The sequence below is a fragment of the Amblyraja radiata genome, chromosome 18 (genome assembly GCF_010909765.2).
Source record: "Amblyraja radiata isolate CabotCenter1 chromosome 18, sAmbRad1.1.pri, whole genome shotgun sequence".
NCBI lineage: Eukaryota > Metazoa > Chordata > Chondrichthyes > Rajiformes > Rajidae > Amblyraja > Amblyraja radiata.
In genome coordinates, this window is record NC_045973.1 from 19,558,964 (window position 1) to 19,585,755 (window position 26,792).

Here is a 26,792-nt window from a genome sequence, read left to right on the forward strand (position 1 = left end):
ATCTTCCACTCCTGGTTATTACAAGTAAAATAAATTACATTGCATGTGTCTGACCCAGTCAGGATAAGAAGGTTGAAAGCATCTGGACTTGTAGCTTCAAATACATTCCTCATTCTGAGATTATGAGTTTAAAATTCCGAATGTTTTTGTACAATATTTTATTGCCATCCATCATCTCATTAAATATCGTACTTGAAACTCTGATTTGTAATTCCCTATATCATTCTTTTCCCAAATAAAAGATGCAACCTACAATCAAATGTTAACAAAGGATCTGCATGAAAATAGTTGAAAAGCACAAAATTACAAGGAATATACCGATAGCAGAAAGCTGAAAACCAAAACAGAAAATTGTGGAAATGTTCTGCAGGTCAGGCAATACGTAGTAAAAAGCAGTTAGGGTTGGGTCCAATTGCATCTATTCGTCAAAACTAAAAAGTTACAACTGCAGAAAATCCAAAATCTTAGAAAGCTGTGAAATATCGGCTGAAGAGGTAACGGAGGGGGAATAAGGGATCATCCCATAGAAACATAGAAAATAAGTGTAGGAGTAGGCCATTCAGACTTCGAGCATGCACCGCTATTCAATATTATCATGGCTGATCATCCAAAAGCAGTATCTCATTCCTGTTTTTTCTCCATATCCCTCGATTCCATTAGCCCCAAGAGCTCTCTTGAAAACATCCCGCGAATTGGCCTCCACTGCTTTCTGTGGCAGAGAATTCCACAGGTTGCAATGGAGGCCAATTTACTGGATGTTTTCATCCCCAATGGGTAGAAGGCAGTAATGTTTAATAGCAAATAGGAAGATAATTCAAGACAAGAAACAGGAGATATTGAATCGGTCATAAGATGGTATTAGTAATATGTTGGGTAGATCCACAGCAGAACACATGGAATCAATGATAGAAGAGCTCATGCTTCTGGATACAATGATCTCAAATAACCCACGTGAATTTATACTAACAAAGCCATTTGCTTAAAACAAAATTGAGATCTTAATTGGACTTACTAACAGTACAATCACCAAGTGACAACACAAAACACCATATTTCATATGACATGTCCCAACACTAATATTTATCATTCATTGGCAATCATTATTAGAAAGGAATCATGTGATGATGTGACAGTGGTGGTTACATAAATGGACAACTTGGGGGGCCTTTCATCTGAGCAAACTACAGAGTTCATATATTAGAGACACAAAGATGAGAAAACAGATGATAGGTAAAAACACTGGGTATAAACAGACAGAAAACCAATGAGCAGTTACGAAAGACAAGCACCAGATCATATCACGAGAGTCTCTTCACTAGAATCACAATGATCATAAAACCTTCTTTGCAGAATTAGTTTCAGCAATAAAAATGATCCGCTTACAGATATAATTACAGGTTGTGTTTTTTAAAAAAAACACCATTTCATCATTTTTAATATTTACCCATATTTGAACAAAAACAGAAGCAAATGAAAAAGGCAATGATATAAAAATAGGAAAATAGTCTCCATAAAATGTTGACAAGGAACTGCAGATGGTGGATAACAAAAAGGACTCAATGCTGGAGTAACAGCAGATCAGGCAGCATTTCTGGAGAACATGGATAGACGACATTTCGGGTCAGGACCCTTCTTCAGATTCCAGAATCCGAAGAATTCCAATCTGAAATATCGCCTATCCAGGGGCGGAAATCGCTATCAAAAGATGGGGGGGGGGGGGGGCGCAATTTCTTGCCATCCGCGCGCGCATGCGCACACACACTCACACACGAGGCTTCAGCCGTGGGCCCTGTGGACGGTAACGTCGGGAGCTGACCTGGTCGGTGACCGACTCCGAACTCCAGCTTCGTCCGCCCCAAATCGTGGGGCTAGATTCAGCCCGTTCGTGGGGCCTTTCGCCGCCCGGCATGGCTTAAAATCGGGATTGAACATCGGGAGCCTCGATCGCCTCGATGCAGCAGTTTAATTTTAAGCTGCGCCGGGCGATGAAAGGTCCCGCGAACGGGCCGATTCAGCCCTTAGAAAGCGTCTGATACCCGTTTGAATCTTTCAAAAGCTACAATGTGATAAATAACACTTAAACAAATAAAACTGAAGCAAATCAAGGCAAACAGAAGAACCAACGTTGGAAGGGCAAGAGAGAGATGGGAAAAACATACAAAATAACGCGAGTGAGGGGACTTACCTGCAAGCCAGCCAGGAAACCAGTTCGGCCGGATTTCTTAATGACCTGACCCGTTTGAATCCGATACCCATTTAAATCTTTCCCATCCACCAATACATCCAATTAGTTCAAATGGTAATTATACCCACATCAGACAGCTTTGGAAAGTCAAAACACAATTTGTGACACATCGTGTTAATATGGTGTTAATGCAGTCATTTGACAAGCGTTTAACAGTGAGACCCCCACTGTCTCGCGGAAAGCGGAGATTTTAAATCGTTTTTGTTCCGCAGAATTTAAAAATCCGGATTACAAAACATGGAGGGGGGGGGGGGGGGGGGAATTGTCCCCTACCTCTCAAAACATGAGGGGGACATGCCCCCCCCCCCCCCCCCTGGATTTCTGCCCATGCGCCTATGCATCCAGTGATACTGTCTGACCCACTGAGTTACTCCAGCACTGCGTGTCTCTCTCCATAACATGCTGTTAGAACACAAGTAAATTGGTGCTGGAAAACAGGCACATGGATTAAAACAAAAAAAGTTTAGGTCCTGAAGATTGCCTTCATATCTTTTTGATCCCTTACTACAAAAAAAAGATGCTAATGCAATGTACCAGAAAAAACTTTCAAAACTGTAATTTAATGAAAAGGGGGAGGCAGGTTTCCATATACACAGTACCCACTATGCATTCCATCAGGGAAAAAGTAAAGAGGGAAACCAATCGGGTTTAACAATTAAAAATGATTAACCACTTTGGATTTCCATCCCTCACCACTACTTTCATTCTACTTTCTGTTCGATGAACATCCTCTCATAAGAATGTGGCCTAGGTAATTACACTACCCATAGTTTTGGAAGTGACCATTGGCATTTGATTTGCGACACCAAGTTCAAGTTCAAGTGAGTTTATTGTCATGTGTCCCTGATAGGACAATTAAATTCTTGTTTTGCTTCAGCACACAGAACATAGTAGGCATTTACTACAAAACAGATCCGTGTGTCCATATACCAAGCAACCCCTTTGCTGATCCTCATCCACCAACATGCATATCTAGAAGTGGTAATTATTTCCCCCCTCCTCATTGGAGAAAGTAACAACTCACTATCTATTTGGCAAAGCTAATTGCTGGATGTAGATGTTGATTGACCATGGGATCTCTAGCAAACATTGCATTTTCCCCCTATTAAAATTATGTCCAACTGTTGCATATGGTAAAACAGGCAGGGAAGTCAATGGGTATCAAATAGAAACACTGGCAGTCAGTCAATGACCACTTCCATGGGAGACGGTTGCAATCGTTGGAGATCATGTATACCACTCCCAGCACATCACTGCAGGATTCAAATCACTCAAATGTTTATTTATCACATGCTTGCTTGTGCCTCCTTGAGTCAGTGCTTCATGTGGACCCCTTCCATGGTGGAGAGGTCAGTAATCGTGATGGACAGGGCAATGTCTACCATTATCTGAAGCCCCCTTCATTTTTGGACGTTCCAATTTCCAGGCTGCGATGCAACCAGTCAATATCCTCGCCAGCATACACCGATACAAGTATGATAGAGAATTTAGCATCACTCAGGAATGTGAAGCAGTTCACTCTCTCCACTATCGAAGACAGGTACATAGTCCCTCAGTTTTCCCTTTTTGCGGTCAACAATTAACTTCCTGGTCTTGTTGACATTGAGAGCGAGATTGTTATTCTGGCATCAATCAATTAGATTATCACTCGCCCTCTCGCACTCTGGCTTCTTGTTACCGGATAGAGCCTCAAGGCAGTGTGCAAACCCCAATCATCAGCTACATATGATCAGAGACAAGACCCATTGATCTCACTTTCATCTCCTCATCAATTGAAGTAACTGTACAGCAAGATCTAAGCAAAATATTTATATTAATGCTAACTAAACCGCATTTCCAACAAGAGGGAAAGTAATCACACTCCTTCAGCATTCAATGGCAATACTAAATCCCCTACCATCAACATGCTTGGGTCACAGTAGACTATTGCATTGCAAAGAGTTTGATTTCACCCCCACAGCTGACATCTTTCCCCTGAACTTCAAGAATGTAACAGAATACTCACAATTTGCCTGGATGGGTCCAGATCTAACACCATTCAAAAAGGTGTAGAACATCCAGGACAAGCTGGATAGGTGCCCCAAGAACAACGCCAAACATTCTTTCTTTCACCAGCAGCAGCTCTTCGCGGTAGTATGCACCATGTACAATATGCACAGCAGTTGACACACTGAATGCATTTAAACAAATCCAATAGCACTTCCCAGACATATGATTTCAACCACCAATGGACAAGGGCAGCAGATCTGCAGTTGCTCTTTCAAGCTGCATACCACCTTCACTGCAGATCATTATTCATCATCACTGCTGGGTTTAAATCCAGGAACATCTGGCCAAAGAGCATTGTTGGATCACCACAGGAGCTACAGTAGCTCAAGGTGGCACAGCGGGTTTCGTACGGATAATTAGGGATGGATAATAAATGCTGACCTTGCCATTGAAACGCACGTCCTAAAAATGAATTAAAACTCTTCTTCGAACAGACTGTTGAAATTAATATAAAGGCTTTGTTTCAATAGGTCACTTGGTTTGTAATGAAGAACAGTGCTGATTAGAATAAAATTAGTTAATTTTGAAGGACAGAGGAGGGATGGAATAGTTCCCGCAAGCAATTCAATCAAAATAAAATTATGAAACAGAATGATGAAGTAATAAATTTAGTTCAGAAAATGAATATTTTGCTTAAGAGAAGGTGCCCAACCAGCAGTTAAGTGTGTGCACTTGACTATAATGAAAAGAAGCTGATCCCATCACCTGCACCAATTCCTGCATTGAGAGGGCAGTATATGGAGAGATCCAGGAGAATTCAGAGCCAAAAAAGGCAAACATGATCACCAAAAAACTCACTTGGTAAAATGCTGGGAGACCCATAAAGAAACCACTCATCTACCCCCTCAGTTATGATAAATTTTTTAGAGGAACAGAATTTAAAGACTTTTTCCTCCAGAAGTGGAAAGTTCAATAGTCAAAAATTAAGACAAACATTTTAACATGAAATGTTAATGTACATAACTTTTTAAATTAGGGATTAACAAGTACAGCTAAAATGGCAGCAGTGGATGTTTGCTTAGACCTCTGCTACTTTCTCACTGCCCCTGACCCCCTTCAAAAATATCCCCTTCCCACTTCCACTCTACTGTTCTGCAGTGCCCTGATGAGACTGCTTCTGGAAAACTGTGTGCGCAAGTCTGGTCTCCCTACTTAAGGGAGGATACGCTTGCAAAAGGAGTGCAGCAAATCCTCACTAGATTTAGTCCTGGGACTGTGTGTTCTCCTTCAAAGCTAAATAGACTACACCCATACACAGCAAACTTTAGAAGAACAAGAAAGAATTAAAACATCCAAAATTCTTAAAGGGCTTTGATGAAAGGAGATGAAGATAGACACAAAAAGCTGTAGTGATTCAGTGGGTCAAGCAACATCTCTGGAGAAGGAATAGGTGACATTTCGGGTTGAGAACCTTCTTCAGTCCGAGAGTCAGGGGAAAGGGAAACGAGAGATATGGAAGGTAAAGCTGACCAGGGAAATATCACATGTAGAAAGGAACTGCAGATGCTGATTTACAACAAACATAGACACAAAAAATAAATCAAATGATTGAAAGGTATGCAAAAAGCAACAATAGTGGGCTCCACCTTTCCTTGATCATCGTTGCTTTTTGCATATCTTTCATTCATTTGGTCTATATCTTTTTTGTGTCTATCTTTGGTGTAAATCAGCATCTGCAGTTCCTTCCTACAAGAGACGTTTCTCTGGTCAGCTTCTCCAGAAGTAGCAATGTCCCAAAATGAGGATTCAGATGAGAAAAAAATGTCTACATGCAGAGGGTAATAAATCTGTACAATATTCTACCCGGTTGGCTGTGGAGGCTCAGACACCAAATATATTTAAGGAATCAATAATTCTTTAGAGATTGTTAGGCCTGAGATAAAAGACCAGCCCTGATAAATGGAACAAGAATAAGGCTGAAGTTAAAAACTAGGTGCCCACAAGCAGGATGCACCATGAAACTGCAGATGTTTCTGATAAACTGAAAGGACATACTTTTCCTGTTTAAAATAAAATTACCAAAGTCATGGCTAAACTATTCATAGACTTGAAGTTAGCGGCCCCCTTAATCTATGACTAGAGAGCGGCATTCAGAACTGAGCAAGAAATAAAGTTCTCTGCTGATGTAGAGAAACATTTTTTACATTGTTTTATCCAAATCAGAGCATTTGAACCAGCAAGTGCACCCCAAAATCAAAAATACACTAATCATTTACATCAGTGAACAGATTTTCAAGTACAACGTGATGTTTATACAAGCTACATTTCCTGCCAAAATTCCATCTCATCTTAAACAGCAACAGCTTAGTTTTTTTCTACACACACACATTGGCAGTTTATGACTTAATGGTCTTGCAAAGAACAAGATTTACTTTTCTTCACAATCCTCCCCAGTTTCTCATTTAATTTGTGACTGAAGATTGATGAACAAACATTTGCAGTTATGATCCATTTCACTAAAACCACAAAAGAAAAAGATCCACATCAAGACATTCCAAGAAACTAAATTACCTCTTCTTCAGACAGGACAGATTCGATTCACCATGTTAAAAACCTTGAGTGAGAGCCATAAAGAGATACAGCTAGAAAGTAGGCCCTTCAGCCCACCAAGTCTGCATCAACATCATCCATCCATTTTCAAAGAGTTGAGGAACTGACAACAGACAATAGACAATAGGTGCAGGAGTAGGCCATTTGGCCCTTCAATGTGATCATGGCTGATCATCCCCAATCAGTACCCCGTTCCTGCCTTCTCCCCATATCCCCTGACTCGACTATTTTTAAGAGCCCTATCTAGCACTCTCTTGAAAGCATCCAGAGAACCTGCCTCCACCGCCCTCTGAGGCAGAGAATTCCACAGACTCACCACTCTCTGTGAGAAAAAGTGTTTCCTCGTCTCCGTTCTAAATAGCTTACTCCTTATTCTTAAACTGTGGCCCTTGTTTCTGGACTCCCCCAACATTGGGAACACGTTTCCTGCCTCTAGCGTGTCCAAGCCCTTAACAATCTTATACGTTTCAATGAGATCCCTCTCATCCTTCTAAACTCCAGAGTGTACAATCCCAGCTGCTCCATTCTCTCAGCATATGACAGTCCCGCCATCCCGGGAATTAACCTTGTAAACCTACGCTGCACTCCCTCAATAGCAAGAATGTCCTTTCTCAAATTAGGAATGTCCTTCCTCAAACTGCTATTGGTGAAAAGAAAAACAGATTCTGTATTTAATTTTAAAATACATAAAACAGATAACCCAGAAAATATGTGCAGATAGGAACTGTAGATGTTGGTTTATACCGAATATACAGTAGATATAAAGTGCTGGAGTAACTCAGTAACTCCAGAGTGAAGATGGGTCCCGACCCTAAATGTCACCCATTTATTATCTCCAGAGATGCTGCCTCAGCCACCGAGTTACTCAACACTTTGCATCTAACCCAGATAATCAGATAGTCTTGTACCATCAAAGTTCTCTTGGGACTTTAGTGGTATTAGACTAGCAGACTTCGCAGAATGTTTAATGTTACACTTATTCATAGTTGATTTTTTAATTTAAAAGCAGCAAAATAAAAGCATGCATAATACATTTCCTGCAAATCCAGCAAGTTTATTGGGGGAGCTGGGCTTCCGCTGCAAACAAAGCGACATTCCAACCCAGATATTCAAGACTAATTCCAGCATGAGCCACACACCCCTCTTGCACTCTGTACCCCCAGCACTCACCTCAGACTAATGAGTGAGCCAGATAATCAGAGGTTTACTTGATAGAAATATCCTTTAGATACTGTGGTGCAAGGTTTTGTATGAAACCATTTCCTTTATACATACACTGAAGTCAAAGATTAGAGGGTGTCTACACATCTCTAAACCTGATTTTTTCTCCTCAACCCAAGGATGTAACACATTTTAGCGAATAGCCCTCTGGTCCAATGGCCCACAAAGGAGCTGCATCTCCATACATGTGATCAGAGATTGTTTTAAGCCTTGGGGAAATCAGAGTAAAGTTCAATAACATGATGATTGGTTAACCACAGTAGCATAACTACTGTTCAGTGCAGTTGTCCATACGAGCTAAGACAGAAAATGTACTTCTAAATTAGGGAGGTGCATGATGAATGAGAACAGCCCATGGCCATGCCAGGGATCGCAAAGCCTGGTCTTCCAAGCTCTGTGTAGGAAGGAACTGCAGATGCTAGTTTAAACCAAAGATAGACACAAAAAGCTGGAGTAACTAAACAGGATAGGCAACATCTCTTGATAGAAGGAATAGGTGACATTTCAGGTCTCGACCAAGCTCGGAACTATGTACTATGTGATCTGCTTGCCCTCATGGTAACAGCGCACACAACAGACAAAAAGTTTTAAACCAAGCTTAGCTGTTGGGAAAGGTGGATGGAGCTTTATCACATCTACAGCCACCAGAGATCTTCCTCTCCAGATCTTGGCAGATCCCAGCTCATATTGTTCGCTATCCAAGCATCTTCCTGTTTAGAAATCCGAATTTCAAACACATGTATATCGAAACGAAAATTATCAAAGCTTAGTAAATTGGCAAGCAAAAATTGTTTTCTCAATGATACTTGCTCCGTTCAAAAAATTAAAGGAAACAGATCAGGAAGAAACAGGAACAAGATCCTCCGGTTGTCTTGGACTTGTAACAGTTCACCATTGGATCCAGGCCTTTCAGAGCAAACAGAAAGACAATAGACAGAATGAACTTCAAATGCCGGAATCTTGAGCAAAACAAAGTGCTGGAGGAACTCAGCAGACCAGGCAGCATCCGTGGAGGGAAATGGACAGACAATGTTTCAGTTTGGGATCCTTCTTCAGACTCACTGAAACAAAAACACTAAATATGTCCAAAGGCAAAGATTGGAGCTATCTTTCAAAACCTCACGATGTCCTGAAGTACTATACAGGCAATGAAGTAATTTGTAAATTTTGGCAACTGAATAGCAGCAATGAGATGACAATGCATGCACAAGAATGTTCGACAAATAGCAACAATAATAATAATGTCCAAATAATCATTAGTCAAAGGAAGAACAAAATCTTGGCCAAGACAAGTACATGTTTTAGTCTTTAAAAAGGTGTTATTGGATCCTTTACATCCACCAGAGAGGACAGGAAAAACCTGTGTCCAGACAGAAGACAACACCTTGGACAGCCTAAACTTGACTTGCATGCAGAGGTCTCTGATGTCAACAAGCTCCTGACTCGGAGGCAAGGGAGCTGCTTTATATACGAGTCACAATTAATTCCTTTCATTACAGCACGGACTACACATTAAAAGTCCTTCATTGGAGGCAAAGCAGCTTGTGACATAGTAAGGAGATTGCAAAATATTCTACAGAAAACCAAGTTTTTTTTCTTGCATTCCAATCTGCTTTTCGGGACAATTGTCTTTGAAGGTTATGGAAAGCACAAGCTATGAGTAAACCTCTCAAGTTTGATAATTAATCTGAATGGAAAACACCTGTAAACAATATCTTATCAGCACAAAGATATACTTGGATCTTGTGAGTGAGCTTGGGCTGCATAAAAGTCCAACGCTGGCATGTAACCTGAAAGTACGCGTGGGAGGGATACAGTAAAACATTGCACCCAGTTTTGAGAGCTTTTTTGAGAGCCCCTAACCAAGAAATTGATAATGCAAATATGAGTTTCAGGAAGCAATTAGGCTAACTTTTTTTCACAAAGTACCGTTAGTAGCAAACATCCAGAGATGTTGCAGAGACTCAGTTACTTGATCTAAAGATCCATTTATAAGTCCTCTTTTTAATCAATGCACAAATGTTTTCATGGTAAAATGCAATACATTCCATCAGTGACACCACATCATGTGATATCATCATGGATCAATGTGCAGATCACAAGGTAGCATCTATTTTGTTTTTTAAAGTTCAATGCCTCATTAAAATGCTGATGAAAGGAATATCTTATCAGCACAAATATCACAGGTATAAAGGCATAGGTTATTTTCTAAATGGGGTGAGAATCCAGAAATTGGAGGTGCAAGGGGACTTAGGAATGCGGGTGCAGGATTCCCAAAGAGTTAATCGGCAAGTCAAATTGGTAGTAAAGAAAGCAAACTCAATGCTAGCATTTATTTCAAGGGAGCTTGTATAGACAAACAGGGATGTAACGTTGAGGCTCTATCAGGCGCTGGTAAGGCCGCATTTGGAATATTGTGAGCAATTATAGGCATCATATCGGAGGAAGGATGTGCTAGCTCTGGAGAGAGTCCAGAGGAGGTTTACAAGAATGATCCCAGGAATGAGTATGTTAACCTATGATGAGTGTTTGTCAGCACTGGGCCTGTACTCACTGGAGTTTAGAAGAATGAGGGGGACCTCATTAAAACTTGCAGAATAATGAAAGGCATGGATAGCGTGGATGTGGAGAGGATGTTTCCACAAGTGGGAGAGTCTAGGACCAGAGGTCATAGCCACAGAAGTAAAGGATGTCCTTTTAGGAAGGAGATGAGGAGACATTTCTTTACTCAGAGGGTGGTGAATCTGTGGAATTCTTTGCCACAGAAAGCTCTGGAGGCCAAGTTAGTGGATATTTCTAAGGCAGAGGTAGATAGATTCGCGATTAGTACAGGTGTCAGAGGTTTGGGGGAGAAGGCAGGCGAATGGGGTTAGGAGGGAGAGATAGATCAGCCATGATTGAATGACAGAGTAGACTTGATGGGCTGAATGGCCTAATCCTACTCCTATTCCTTATGAAAGACACAATTGGCTGCATTCACCAGTGAGAGCTCTGTACCATTATAACAGTTTCCATCATAAACAATGGCCCCTTAATCTCCTGTTCAGCTAAATTAGCATTGTTATTATGCTAACAATAGGAATCTGAGATTAAAGGAAGAAAGCGAGGTGCTGACAGACAATGTGGGTCTTTGTGCTGCATTGTTGACTGCAGAAACGTGTACAAGCCACGTTAGATTCTTCTGCCAATTCTCAAGGTCTGTCATCAAATGGAACAGTTACACAAAGACTTCAGTATTTATACAAATTAAGATTAATACACGACTCCTCAATAGCACTTAACTCAAGTCTGTGGCAAGAGGGTCAATGAACAGAAAAGAAAATGGAAGTATTTCAGGGTTGTGTCAGGAAGCAAGAAAGTAACTAGTAAGCAAAGTAAAAAGTAATTGTTGCCCATTATGTCATTTTGAGGGGCAAACTAAATTGCTCAGAGGCTGTTCTCCCCACCCCACTCCCCGAAAAGTGCAGTTACTGCTGCAATGCAAGAAATGCTGCTACTTATTTATGCTGTTTGATAACAACGCAGATAATCAATGATAAAAGACAATGTTTCATGACTTTGATTTTGCATCCATAATCTTTAAGAACACAAATTAAATGAAGTTTCAAAGAGCACCATGTTCCTCCAAGTCAAGATAGTTTACTAATTCACGACACTTACAAAAGCATGAAATGGCACACATTAGTGGCAAAGAAGGAGAAAACATTGACCTTATAAAATGGAGAACTGCTTAAGAGGTTAATTATCTGAGTTTCACTGGTTATCCATCTAACTGGCAATGAACAGCGAGTGTTTATCCTCAAGCCTTTGTCAATTACTCCACCCATCCGGCAATCGGTCCCCATCACGTGCATATCTCTATGACTTGCCAGGCTTTGCCCACTCCCACATCTAATTTCCTCCTTTCTCCCCTCTGCTCCAGTCAATACCCAAAACATCACATGTCCATTCCCTCCCCAGATGCTGTCTGACCCACCGACTTCCGCAAGCTCTTAGTGTTTAGCTCAAGATTCCATCATCTGCAGTCTCATGTCTTTGAGAGCTTACCCTCTATTCTTTCAAAATTAGAATCCCAATCAAGTCACTTTGATAAAAACAAATGCACTGAATGCATTCTAAATTCATTACCCTGGCAACCAACTGGTAGAGCACCAAATGAGAGCAAGATGACTTGACACCCTACTGTGATGATAGCGTAAAGATTTGGAACAATTAATTACAGCAAGGAGTTGGATCAGCTAAAAATCAAATATTCCTTTTCAAGGAGCAAGACCTGTAGAGTTTCAAAATTTCAAAAAGGACCAAACACAGTGTTAATTGATTGCAGAATAATGATCCTGTGGAGTTGCAAAAGCTGTAATTATAGAAAATCTCTAAAGCCAATTGTTCAAGATGTTAATGAACACCAATAACACCCACCGACTGAATTGCAGCCTTTACCTTTCTCCACAGCATGCCACTTAATGCACGATATATTAAAACAATAGCAATAGGCATCATGCTCCTGAGGTAGACCACCAGGATTGCACAATAGCGTTTAGAATTGGAAACCATGAAACATCCATGCCAGTGACACAAAGTTGGATACATTAAAGCAGCCACTCAAGTGGTCAATGAACCATTGAATTTTGTTACAATACATATTAACTGAAGTTGTGTTTTTTTTCCAATAAAAAAAGTTAACTTGGATAATGTCATTGGAATCTTGAGAAGTCACTTGTCATTTAAAACAAACACCAAATTAATCAATTTGCTGAAAGTAATCATAGTGAGCCATAATTCAGACAAGGATCCTAGTACTCAGTGTTACTTTATTTTTAAAGCAATTATTTATAACCTTGTGTACAATTTTATATACAAGAAAAGGATGCTGTTCCTTAACAATGTTAGGGCTGTATTGTGTGCCAACTTCACTGAATTTCTGATGAGCAAAGCATAGACAGTTAATATTTTTCAAGGAAGGAGGGAGACATCATGTTGAATTCCACTCTGGGTGGTATCTGACTTCCACATTCACAGGATCCCAAATTAAATTGGCTCATAAGTGCAACTCTGGGATCATCACTGCTTATTTATAGACAGATGCAAATAAAAGGATCTCAAATATTACTGTGTTGGAAGGAACTGCAGATGCTGGTTTAAACCAAAGATAGACACAAAATGCTGGAGTAACTCAGTGGAACACGCAGCATCTCTGGAGAGAAAGAATGGGTGACATTTCGGGTCGAGATTGAAGAAGAGGAAAGGCTTCTTCAGTCTGAAGAAGGGGCTCGACCCAAAACGTCACCCGTTCCTTCTCTCAAGAGATGCTGCTTGTCTCGCTGAGTTTCTCCAGCATTTTTGTGTCTATCTCAAACCGTACTTATTTCCATAATTACTACATCAGCACAAGGGCAATTTTAATGTAAACTTGCTCCACGAGACATTGTGAAACAAAACTGAAATTTAATGCCTGTCAAAGAGTGGGAGGAGTTTGCAACTGATGGTTGGTTAATTGTTAAAAGATAACAGGAATATAATTTGACAAGTTGTGACATTAAGGGATAGTGATTGAAAGTAGTAGATAGGCTGAAGTTACATGATAGCCATGATCTCACTTAAACATTACAACCTCAAATAAGCTCTGAACTACACAGACTATTATTATAATTGCACTATTATTGTACACACACACACACATATATACACACACACACACACACATATATATATACACACACACACATACATATATACATACACATAGCACATGGCAACTCGAATTTTACTACACCAATTGGTGTATGTGACAATAAATGAAACTTTGAACATACATATATAGATCTGTATATATGAGCATGTGTATATACACACTCCTCTGTGGATTGTCACCTTGTCGTGGTGGAGAAGCTTGTGTGGACCTGAGAGCCCGAGAGCGATGCCGTCTGGAGCTATGCTCCTGGTAGGGCCACCCATGGTGGTAAGGTCAAGGGGGAGGTCTCTGACAAAGAGCAATCCAACCAAGACCTCAACGGTGGAACAGGCGGAGGATGATGGCTGACCTTAGTGGAGCGTCATAACAGCTGGGAAAGCAGATGAAGGCTGCAGCAGAAAAGGGTCTCTGGTCGTCTTGGACTCCATGCCACTGGATCCTGACCCAGATCTGTCAAGGACCGTGGGGTGGCTGTCTATGCACCAGTCTCCCCACGTTAAACAAAGTCACGCACAGGCGTCCTCCATATAGGAATTAGCACCCTGGAGACACCCATGGTCAGTCATGACCTAAGGGGTGCCTAAGAAGATATATACACACACTGAACTTTTTTTCTTATTTATTATATTGATACACTGTATATGTTTACGTATTCTGTTGTGCTACTGCAAGTAAGAATTTCATTGTTCAATCTGGGGCATATGACAATAAAACACTCTGGACTTAAACCTTACCAGCACCAGAAAACTTCTACATTATTAAGGTTTGAGCAGTGCAAAAGGCATCCTTCCGCCTATGTGAATGTTTACCTCAAACTGATAAAGGGATGCAAAGAACAAGGCAGGTATCATTCTGTGTTACATGCTGGTGTAGGCAGCAAAGCAGAGAGCATCACGCGGTAGATCATGCAGAGGAAGTACAGGAGAGAGAGACAGAGAGAGACAGAAAATAAATGGAGAACATGCTGGGATCTAACAACGTAAAACTGAACAAATTCCAGTAGATAGAACACACTGCTTTAAAGGGAGACCACAGAATGATAACTAGACCAGTGTTTGCTGGGGTTTTTTTTAATGCAGGGGCAATAACTGAGGGAGGAAGAGCATTTAACAGCTACTAAAATTCAAAGGTTTTCGGTTCTAAACCACACCAGTGTGGTTATCGCACTGTTTTTAATGACAGATTCTATTTATAACATACTCATTTTCAATGTAAATATATGTTCACCTTCTGACAGTCCATTAAAAAGATTAGTAGCAGTTTTCTCTTTCCTCATTCCTGATATAGGTGCACCAACAGAAGCAACACATTATTTTCACACATTAACCTCCTGAACTAACCATGCCACTTGCCATCCCACCAAGCCCATCTTCAAGAGATCTTGGCCTCTAACCCATGTCTTTGCAAGTTGCAAATTGCAACACAAAAAAACAAGCCGTTCAGCTCAAATAATATACTGAGTCAAGTTGAGACAGTGGCAGATATTTAACGGAATCTGAAACTGGTGTCATATCGTTGGTCCGAAAGCACAGCTACTACCAAGATAATTACTTTGATCACATTTGACATGAAGCTTTTTGTTTTTTTACTCAGATTAAAAATAATACATCAACTACAAAGAAGGTTAGACCATAGTCTATCACCTTATCTTCATTACATTTCCAGGACGAATTAGACTGGTGTGTTTTAGTTAATAATGTTGAGGTGATGCAGCAATGATCAATGGGGACCAGTCAGACAGGATAACCTGGGGAAAAGAAAACCTTAACATGCAGTCTCCATCAGTGCCAAGGCACAAGTGAACCAAATGCTTTGACAACATCAGTCCAACCACAGTCTTCAATTGTCGGAATTGTGATTCTTTCCTCAATTTCCAGTTTCAACAATCCCAATATCATGTGCGCATGGACAGCTCTGGTTTGGTGCCATGGCTTGTCCTGCAGTTGCACATACTTCAAACTGAAGCCCTAGACAATATGCACCTCAGCAGTTCTCACACACAGACAATAGAATAATTTATTCTGTTTTTATCGATGAGGACCAACGTTTTGCCATGTGTGAATGGACCCTTGGACATGAGATCACATGCAGAAGTCCAAGCGAGCTGGAAATTCAGGTGCCAGTGCACCAGAGCTCCTGCTCTGCCAATGGACTCACCTAGGCTAGGCAGCAGAGCACAATCTGCCAAGAAGAGAGACCAGATACAGTGCATTCAAAAAGTATTAGACCTCTCCACTTTTTCAACATTTTGTTATGTTACAGCCTTATTTTGAAATGGATTAAATTATTTTTTATTAAATCTTCAATATACACACAATACCCCGGAATGAAGAAGCAAAAACAGGTGTTTAGAAATTTTTGCAAAGTATTAAAAAAGAAATAACTGAAATATCACATTTACATAAGTATTCAGACCCTTTGCTATGACAATCAAAATTAAGCTTAGGTTCATCCTGTTTCCATTGATTATCCTCAAGATGTTTCTACAACTTGATTGGAGTCCACCAGTGGTGAATTAAATTGATTGGACACGATTTGGAAAGACACACACCTGTCTATATCAAGCCCCACAGTTGACAGTGCATGTCACAACAAAAACCAAGCCATGAAGGCAAAGGAATTGTCCGTATACCTCCGAGACAGGATTGTGTTGAAACACAGATCTGGGGAAGGGTATAAAACAATTTTTGCAGCATTGCTGGTCCCAAAAAAGCACAGTGGCCTCCGTCATTCTTAAATGGAAGAACTTTGAAACCGCCAGGACTCTTCATAGAGCTGGCCGCCCAACCAAATCGGGGGAAGTAGGGCCTTGGTCAGGGAGGTGACCAAGAGCCTAATGGTCACTCTGACAGAGCTCCAGAGTTCCTCTGTGGAGATGGGAGATACTTCCAGAAGGACAACTATATCTGCAGCACTCCACCAATTAGGCCTTTATGGTAGAGTGGCCAGATAGAAACCACTCCTCAGTAAAAGGCACATGACAGCCCGCTTGCAGTTTGCCAAAAGGCACCTAAACAAAATTCTCTGATGAAACCAAGATTGAACTCTTTGGTCTGAATGCCAACCATCACATCTGGAGGAAACCAGTCACCGCTCATCACCTGGCCAATACCATACCTACGGTGAAGCATGGTGGTGGCAGCATCATGCTGTGGGGATGTTTTTTAGCGGCAGGAATTTTAGCTAGTCAGGATCGAGGGAAAGATGAACGGAGCAAAGTACAGAGAGATCCTTGATGAAAACCTGCTCCAGGGCGTTCTGGACCTCAGACTGGGTGGAGGTTCACCTTCCAACAGGACAACGACCCTAAGCACACAGGAGTGGCTTTGTGACAAGACTATGAATGTCCTTCAGTGGCCCAGCCAGAGTCCGGACTTGAACCCGATCGAACATCTCTGGAGGGACCTGAAAATATCTGTGCATCAACACTCCCCATCCAACCTGACAGAGCTTGAGAGGATCTGCAGAGAAGAATGGGAGAAATTACCCAAATACAGGTGTGCCAAGCTTGTGGCGTCATACCCAAGAAGACTTGAGACTGTAATCACTGCCAAAGGTGCCTCAACAAAGTACTGAGTAAAGGGTCTGAATACTTAAAGGTGATATTTCAGTTATTTTTAATTACTTTGCAAACATTACTAAACACCTGTTTTTGCTTTTTTTATTATTGGGTATTGTGTGTAGATTGATGATAAAAAAAAACTGAATGTAATCAATTTTAGAATAAGGCTGTAACGTAACAAAATGTGGAAAAAGTGAAGGGGTCTGAATACTTTCTGAATGCACTGTATACTATCTACCAGTTCCCTCTGATTTAAACCAGGCTGATAGCATTACAACCTTCCCCACTCATCTGCATCTGGTCTCTCACCCGCTAAGATAGTGATGATCGAGTTGGGTTTATTCGGAGGGGGCAAGGTTAGATACCTCTAGTTTCCCTCTCTCTGACTCTCAGTCTGACCCAGAACATCGCCTACTCCTTTTCCCCAGAGATGCTGCCTAACCGCTGAGTTACTCCAGCATATTGCATCTAAGATAGTGATGCGAACAGGTTTACTTAATATTTAGTATAATTTTAATACATATTTAAATTGCATTTTTCATTTATAAAATTTAAGTTGACCAACTGGAAACTGCTTTTAACTGGAAACATTTAAAAACAGTCCCAAAGGAACTGTTAACTCAGCTGTCAAAGGTTATCAGGTACATCAGGATTTGACAGCAGAGGCTGGCACGAAGCCTACCATCATCTTGTGCTGCTCTCAGGTGCAAAAGAGATCTGCAAGCCCTCGTTCTTAAGCAGTTTAGAGGAGGCAGACAGGAACTGTGGATGTGGATAGGCAGCAACAGGGCAGATTCAAACCGTCAATGTTAGTTTTCCATTTAGTATCTTGCACACCCAATTTGGTCCATTAAAAAACTGTGCCCCAAGCAACCTGTTCGACCATTGCCTTGCTGATTATTGGATTATGACAGGAGCATTTATTGGCCCCAGCAGTCAGTGTAGAGAGGATGAGAGACAAAAGACACCGGTGAAGGAAGTGGCAAGCATCTGGCAAAAGCCAGCCAAAGCAATATAGAATTGTGGCGTATTAATAAAACTGCAGCAGAGGCAAAGAATACCAGGAGTGCAAAGCAGGATTATTTTAAAAAAAAACCTGAATTATGCTTTGTACCTGGAATGCCTGCATCATCCAGGAATGTAGCATTTTCAATTGGTCTGATCAAAACAAGGGAAGAAATGGGAAATCAAAGAGCACAGGGTTTATTTTACCCTATAAAAGCTTAAATATAAATGGGCTAGTTTCAAATTTGTAAATGTTTTCAGTTACTGAATTTCTAAAAATAATGATGCATCTCCCAATTCCCCATCCTCCAGCACAATGAAGCGAAAGGACAGTATACACATGGGAACACTATTAATCAAGTCACGTACTATCCTGACATTGAAATATAGTCATTATGTCCTCATTGCTGTCGGGTGAAAATCTTGAAAGCTTCCAACATAACACAGCCTACAGCAGCTCAGGAAGAAGATCAGCACACTTCTCCCCAGGGGAAGCTGGGAAAAGAGGTCTGAGCTCATAGTAAAGGGGCTGTCCCACTGTACAAGCTAATTCAAGAGCTCTCCCGAGTTTAAAAAAAAAAAATCGAACTCGCAGTAAGCACGTAGAATGTACGTTGCGGGTACGTCGGAGCTCAGGACGTCTCTTAGCGGCTCGTAACGCTAACGGCAGGTACTCGGGAAACGCAGTAAGCTCGGGAAGACTCGTGAAGATTTTTCAACATGTTGAAAAATGTCCACGAGAGCCCCGAGTATCTACAAGCGGCTATTACCATAATTCTCTGAGTTAGAATCGGGGGAAACTCGGGAGAACACTTGAATTAGCTCGTACAGTGGGACAGCCCCATAGTGGCTCCTTATCCAGATTTTTCAACTATATTAAGAATGAAATGGTTTCAAATTTGGACCAATGGTTGCTCTTTGGATCTAATTCAGTGAATCAGTGTGCAGAAATGAGCTGTTTAACCAATGTGAAAGGTGTAACATTTGTTAAATCAAGTGCAAGACAAAATTTATAACTATAGTCATTTAGTTTTTAGAGCTTAGCTTAGTTTAGTGATACAGCACAGAAACAGGCCAGTTGTCCCACCAGCAATCCCCATATCCCAACATTATCCTGCACACTTGAAACAATTAACAGTTTTTGACCAAAGCCAATTAACCTACAAACCGGTAAGTCTTTGAATGTGAGAGGAAGAAACCCCACATGGCCACGGGGAGAATGTACAAACATCATACAAGCAGAACCTGTGGTCAGGATCAAAAGTGTGTCCCTGGCACTGTAAGGCAGCAATTCTACCACTGCGCCACAGTGCTGCCTTTTAATACAATAAATCTTCACACCCATGGAAGAATAACAGATCACAAATTACCTTTGCACATCTTTAGATTCCATACAACTGTACTACTGCTTCTTTCCAGAGGTACAACTGTGCACAAAGAGATGGTCAAAGGAGTGGCCAAAGAGTTGTGCAGTTTTGTGTTCCAAATCTTGAGGAATAAGTTGTTGGCTCTCTGCCATTACATAACAATTAGTCTGACATTTTGCTTTCTGTCTTTCCCAAGACAGCACAGCTCTTGTAAAGGTAGGCACCCTGACGTTTGTAGTAAAACCTGACAGGGCAGGGAATATACGTTCTTGCCCATTATAGCATGTGCATTTGGAAGTTCACAAGAATGATTCCAGTATTGTTAATTCAATTTCATTGTGGAAACATTTGACATCTACAATTACACTAAACCATAATACTGTAAATATCGGAAATACACAATTGGAGATTTTGATTCTTTCCATCTTAGATTGTACTTATTAAATGGAGCAAATTATTGGTTGTTAGAACTAGACCACAAGAACACAGCATGTTCCGCATCTCACATCAACTCTGCCTTTCAATTAAATCATTGCTGATCTTTTTTATTCAGTGGCATCTATCTGCACTAACTCAATTTTCCTTTATTAATCTCTGCCTTAATTTTACTCATCATCATAATGCTCATAGTCCCTGGAGTACAAAAGTCCAAAGTTTCACTGTGCTCTGCTTGAAGAAATTTCTTGCCTCACATTTCTGAATGGCTGACGATTTATTTTGTGGAGATGACCCCTGGCCCTATTCACCCCAGACTGGGAGAATATAAATGTCTCACAAATACCCAGTCAAGCCCCTTAAAAATCAGTGTTTCATACAGAATCAGAAAACAGGCCCTTCAACCAAACTCATCCATGCCACCAAGTTGCCCATCTAAGGTAGCGCCATTTGCCCACTAACCTAGATCTTTTTAAATCTTTCCTATGTACGCACGTGTTCAAATGTTATTTAAATGTTGCGATACTTGCCTCAACGACTTCCTCTGGCAGCTCATTCCATAAACCCACCATCATGTGCGAAAATGTTGGTTCTTATTAAATCTTCCCACTCTCACCTTAAACCCATGTCCTCTAATTCTCTATCGCCATACCCTGAGAAAAAAGACGGTGTGCATTCCCCCCCATTTCTATTCACCTCACAATTTTATACACCTCTATAATATCACCCCTCAGACTGCTCTGCTCCAAGGGACAAAGTCCTAGCATGCCCAAATTCCCTCCAGATACTGTCTACTGAGCCCAGGCAACATCCTCAAATCTTTTCTGCACTCTTTCTAGCTTAGTGGTATATTTTTTATAGACGGATGATCAAAACTGAACACAATATTCCAGGTATAGCCTCACCAATCTTGCACAACTACAGCACAACACCCCAACTTCTATGCTCAGTGCCCCACTGATGAAGGCCAGTGTGCCACAAATTTACCACCAACTGCTTGCGATGCCACTCTCATGGAATGATCCACGACCCATCATCCGCTGCATATCCACATGCCTCTTTAAAAGCCTCTTAAAGGCCACTATAATGTTTGCTTCCACCACCATGCACAAAGCCATCCTGACTATGCCTAATTAATATCAGATTTTTCAAATGCATGTTTAGAATTCCTCAGAATTACCTACAGTAACTAACGACATTGCATACATCTCATCTAAAGCTCCTGCCATTTCTTCTCACTTCCCAATGTTCTTGGAAATACCTAACGAGTCTCTGGAGATTTATCTACCTTCATCCATTTTAAGATGTCCAGCACCTCTTCTCGTGTGATGTAAACTATCCCTAAGACATCCCCATTAACTTTCACCAAGTTCTCTGTAGGGAATAGTTTTAAGATGAGAGGAGCAAAGTTTATGAGATATGTGGGTCAACTTAAGCAAGAGGGTGGCGAGTGCATGGAACACAGTCAGGTTTGATGGTTGAAGCAGATACAATAGTGGCATTTCAGAGACTTTGATAGGCATATGGCTCTGCAAAGAATGGAAGGATGAGAATTAAGCACATGTAGATAAGAGATGGTTTTGGCATCATGTTCAGCTCAGACATTGTGGGGCAAAGGGCCTGTTGTTGTGTTGTAATGTTCATTGTTTCCTTGCCTCACTTCTTTATCAATGGTAAAAACAGAGGCAACATAGCCATTGAGGTTCGTGGCTATCTCCTGCAGCTCAAAACAGAGATGTTCACTTTGAACATTGAGGGAACTATTCTCTCCCAATTATTCCTTTTCCCTTTCCCGACACTCCCATGAAGCCTCTCTGCATCATTCTCACAACACACACTGCACATAGCTTGCTATCAGCAGCAAATCTGAATATATTACACTTTATTTGCTTGTCCAAATCGTTGATCTAGAATTGTGAAATCTGAGCCACAGCAGCAATCACAGCTTTTCAACCAGAAAATGATAAGTATATTGTCCTATTTTCTGAGAACTAACTAATCATCAATTTGCATCAGTTCATTGCCACCAATACCCTGAACTGTAGGTTAGTTGTATGATCCTATGTATCACCTTAAAGTTATCTGAAAGTCCAAATGCACGTAATCCAGTTTGTCTCATTGGGCTTGAGACAACTTCAAAAAATATGAAATTTCAAAAACATCTCACCTTCATAAATATATTGGCTCTGGCCAATCCTATAATTTTCAACTGTTCCTTTACCACTTAAAAATAAAACCAAACATTTTCCCTACTATTGACATCTGACTAAAAGGTCTATACTTTCATAATTTCTCTCTCCCCATCCCTTTTAAATAGGGCATTTGCACTCCTAATTTTCAGGAATTGTTTGAGAGAGGTGGATGAATTTTGTAAGACGTCAACAGCATCCTCCTTTAAGATCTTAGAATGCAACTCATCACATTGTGGGGATTTGTTGCCTCTCAGTCCTATTAATGTTGCCAATGCAAGTCTTCTCAATAATTCCTTTGAATTCTTCCTTCACTCAGTTCCTGTATCTATTACTATTTCTAGAAGGCTTTTTCTGTGTCATCTTCCACAAAGTCATACAACATATTTGTTCAGTTTATCATTCCTCAATATCTCCCGTCTTAGAATGCAAGGAATCCACATTAAAATTTGATAATCGTTTCCTTATTTTGTATCTACAGAAATGCTTACAATCTCGTTTTTAAATGTTTGTTAGCCTGCTCCCATACTCTAACTAACTAATCAATGTTTGGGTGTTTTTGTTGAATTATGAAATTTTTCTCAATCCTTGAATTAACTGTTTGGGGAATGATGATGAAACACAGAAAATAGATGCAGGAGTAGGTCATTCGGCCCCACGAGCCATTCAATACTATTCAATATGATCATGACTGATCATCCAAAATCAGTACCCCGTTCCTGCTTTTTCCCTATATCTTTAATTCCGCTAGCCCCAAGCGCTATATCTAACTCTCTCTTGTTAACATCCAGTGAATTGGCCTCCACGGTCTTCTGTGGCAGAGAATTCCACAGATTCACAACTCTGTAGGCGAAATCGTTTTTCCTCATCTCAATCTAAATGCCCTACCCCTTATTCTTAAACTGTAACCCTTGCTTCTGGACTCCTCCAACATCAGGAACAATTTTCCATCAAGGAAAGGTGGAGCTCACAATGGTCCATTGTTGGCTGTGGAGAAGGTGATAACGAGTGACACAAACAGTGAAATGCAGCAGGACAACAGTGAAACGTGTACGCCGACTAGGGTGGCGAAGGGACGGAGAGAGGGGGATGGACAGGTTACTTGAAGTTAGAGAGATGCAAGGGTTACTTGAAGTTAGAGATACACACATTCTACTTTCACTATAGCGTGTTATTTCCATAGTATTTTATTGTTTTTAAATAAGTTTAGATTGCTTGACGTCACGAAAGGTGCTCTGCAAATGGAAAACTTAAAGTAAAATACAATCAACATTACTAGAGTGGTTTTTCTGTCACTAACAGATGCAGAAATACTAGCGTATTAAAAATAGAACACACAGATCAACAGGATTCCAATTACCATTCCACTGAACAATCAGCTTTTAAATAGGTCTCCAAAATGAGATTAATGACCCAAATCACATAGCAGTAGCACCAGTTTTAAACCAATTTCAAAAAGGTTTTGAAATATTCTCGAAGGATGTGGGAAAATAGTACAGAGTGCCAAGCTAGGTTACTCCTGAGAGATTAATCTGCATTAAACAAAACGTCAAAATCTGCATATAGAAATTGATCCAATTATTTTTTAAACTGCAAGTGGATAGGTCTCTAAAGCGTATCCTTGCACATATTGTTCTCCACTTGCAAAGATTCTGGCAGAGCAAATGCCCACAGTAAAAGCTGTCGCATATTAAGATCGGCCCTTGTTACTTTTGTCTATTATACTCGGATACGGGCTTGCTTTCCCTTGCGTGCATTTGGAGGGAACTCTAAATGTCTGTGCTTGGCTACATTTTGGACAAGGCCTTCTATATGGTGGTGGGTTGAATTAATATTCAAATTAATAGAAAATAGATACTTTAATTGTTTTAAATATTAAGAATAGAGGGCTGATAAACATCATCCACTAGGTTGGAAATGAGTGGATATTGTGCAGTAGAAGTGACTTCCTCACCCTACTGCAGATCTAGTGACCTATTTACAATACATTAGTATTGACTTTGCAATAACGGGAAGAGCAGCAGGTTGACCCAGCACACCGTCGTCATTCACAATAATTCAAAGGCTTGCATTGCTGCACTTTATCAACACATTCTGAAGTCTTGATTAGACAACCCTCTTGCCCACATGATGTTTAATCAAGGAAATGCTTTTCCACAAATACAATAAAAACTAAATCAAAATCAAAAATCCACGCATACATAGGTTGAAAGTTGTGGAGTGGGGCAAATGAATGAGGAGAAATTTTCAGTAATGTTCTGGTCAATTCAGTAATGAAGTAACATGAAATTTCCTACATTTTTATTGCAGTAATAAATGCTGCCAGCACTTAAGTTTTCTTGGGGTCAACCTCTGCTAATCTAGCCACTATACACTAGGGAACTGACATTTTGCCAATTAAAATACAAAACCACCAAGGCTCAAATCCCCAGATTAGTTGACACAGTTAACCAACATGGATTTAGAAAGAAACACACCAACCACAATTAAACTTGCACTTCAACAAAATGTTCCCGCATTACAAATCTGTGCAAGTCAATACTAATTGAGGGCTTTACACTTATGACATCCAGCTTGACTACAGAAAAACAAAGATCAGCAACAGCTTCTTCCCCTCTGTTATCAGGCTTCTGAATGGTCCTTCCACAAGCTACGGCACTGTCCAATTCATCTCTAACAATTTGTGGGCATTGGACTTTGTTTATGGAATTGATGAGCTACAATGCTGAGAAATGTATTCTGCACTGTGCATCTGCCCCTTTGCTCTATTTATTGAACTTTAGTTTAATAATAATAATAAATTTTATTTTTATAGCGCTTTTCTAAGACTCAAAGTCGCTTTACAATAGTAACAGACAATAGCAAACGGAGAAGCGGCGAACAAACAGCGCCAGCGTCCTCTCCGTGCAGCACATAAAGAAAGAATACAGACATAACAATAATAGACATTTAATCGGAATAACATATAATCGGAATATAACAAATAATAAAGACATCACAGAGACACAAATTAAAAACAGAATTCAATCCAAAAACAAAAAATCAAAAACACAGTGTGAAGAGAGAGCAGCGGCAACCAATTCGTGCCAGCGTCCACTCTCCCTTCACGGCAGCCATCTTGGACACAGACCTACAAGTTTGACATTGTTTGACATAGTTTGACATTTTAAAAACTATTTGACATTTGACATTTGACAAACTAAAAAAGTTTGACATAGTTTGACATTATTGCATTTGTGTATAGTACAAATTATCTATTTTGGATAGCATGCAAAAAACTTTTAACTGTACCTCAGTACATGTGACAATAAAAAACCTAAACCTATAATACAAATGTGCTTGGGTCACTAAAAAGTTTAAGTTTGTTAATTTGATGTTAGTCATCGTCATAGAGTCATTGAGCATGGAAACTGGCCCTTCAGACCAACTTGCCCACACCAACGAACGCGTCTCATCTACACTAGTCCCACCTGCCTGTGTTTGACCCATATCCTTCAACCTGTCCTATCCAACCTGTTCCATACACATATTGTGCGAAAAAGCTACCCATCAGTTTCCGATTAAATCTTTCCTCGCGACCTTAAACCAATATCCTCTGGTTCGCGACTCCCCTACTCTAGTAGTTCTCAAAAGCAATCCATAGTCAATGACACTCCTCTCCCCATAACAACTTGGTATCATCTTTCCAAACAAATTGTACAGTACATCAAGTCTATATAATTTCACAATTCTGAATGCTGCACTTAAATTCAAGATTAGTGGGATCAATTTTGACAAATTCCACCCAATAGAATGCAATCATACAATATTGAATATTTTAACAAGCCCAGTAGATTAGAATTTCCAAAAGATGGGAACTTTGAAGATTCATTACTCACCTCTAAACTTCTTAGGTGGGTTATTCAAGTCTCCAGCATCCGGTTGCACCACACATCGGTCATCCACAAGGCTTTCAAACAAAACAAAAACAAAAAAAATGTTAGACAAAATCTCAAAACATTCATTTTATGGCTGTATCACCGGGCCACTGAGAACGAAGGAAGGGACTTGGCAGGGGGCTGTTGAGAATGAAAGGGAACCTGGTAGGGAGCAACCTGCAGTGGCAGGCAGATAGGACTATTTGGTGAACGTTTTGTAACTTTGACAGAAACTTGGTGACTCGTGTGTACTGCCTAGGTGAGGTCTGATGTATGATTTTTCCGGGTTGTATGCAAAAACAAAGCATTTCACTGTACCTCTGTGCATGAGACAATAAAGTATAATTGAATCAAATTCTTAGACTATTCTCTTAATTTCAGAGTGATTAACTCTGGAATTATTCTAAAGCCCCAACTGACAGCACACTGTACACAGAGTACAAGAATGGGCCAGACCATTTTTTTCCGACTGATGTTCTTTCTGCCAACATCATTGCAAATGCATTGAGTGTATATTCTCAGAATAGTGATCAATTTTCAAGTTTGTTTGCCTAACAAGT

The 26,792-nt window shown here is 40.4% G+C and overlaps 1 protein-coding gene across 5 annotated transcripts in view; it reads right to left on the bottom strand.

Moving 5' to 3' along the window:
* itpr1 (inositol 1,4,5-trisphosphate receptor type 1) overlaps positions 1 to 26,792 on the bottom strand; it is a 375,823-nt gene that overhangs the window by 341,891 nt on the left and 7,140 nt on the right. For all 5 annotated transcript variants that reach the window (XM_033036757.1, XM_033036758.1, XM_033036760.1 and 2 more), the window contains exon 3: positions 26,194 to 26,264. In XM_033036757.1, coding sequence (XP_032892648.1) covers positions 26,194 to 26,264 — 71 coding nt within the window. The remainder of the gene's footprint in view (positions 1 to 26,193; positions 26,265 to 26,792) is intronic.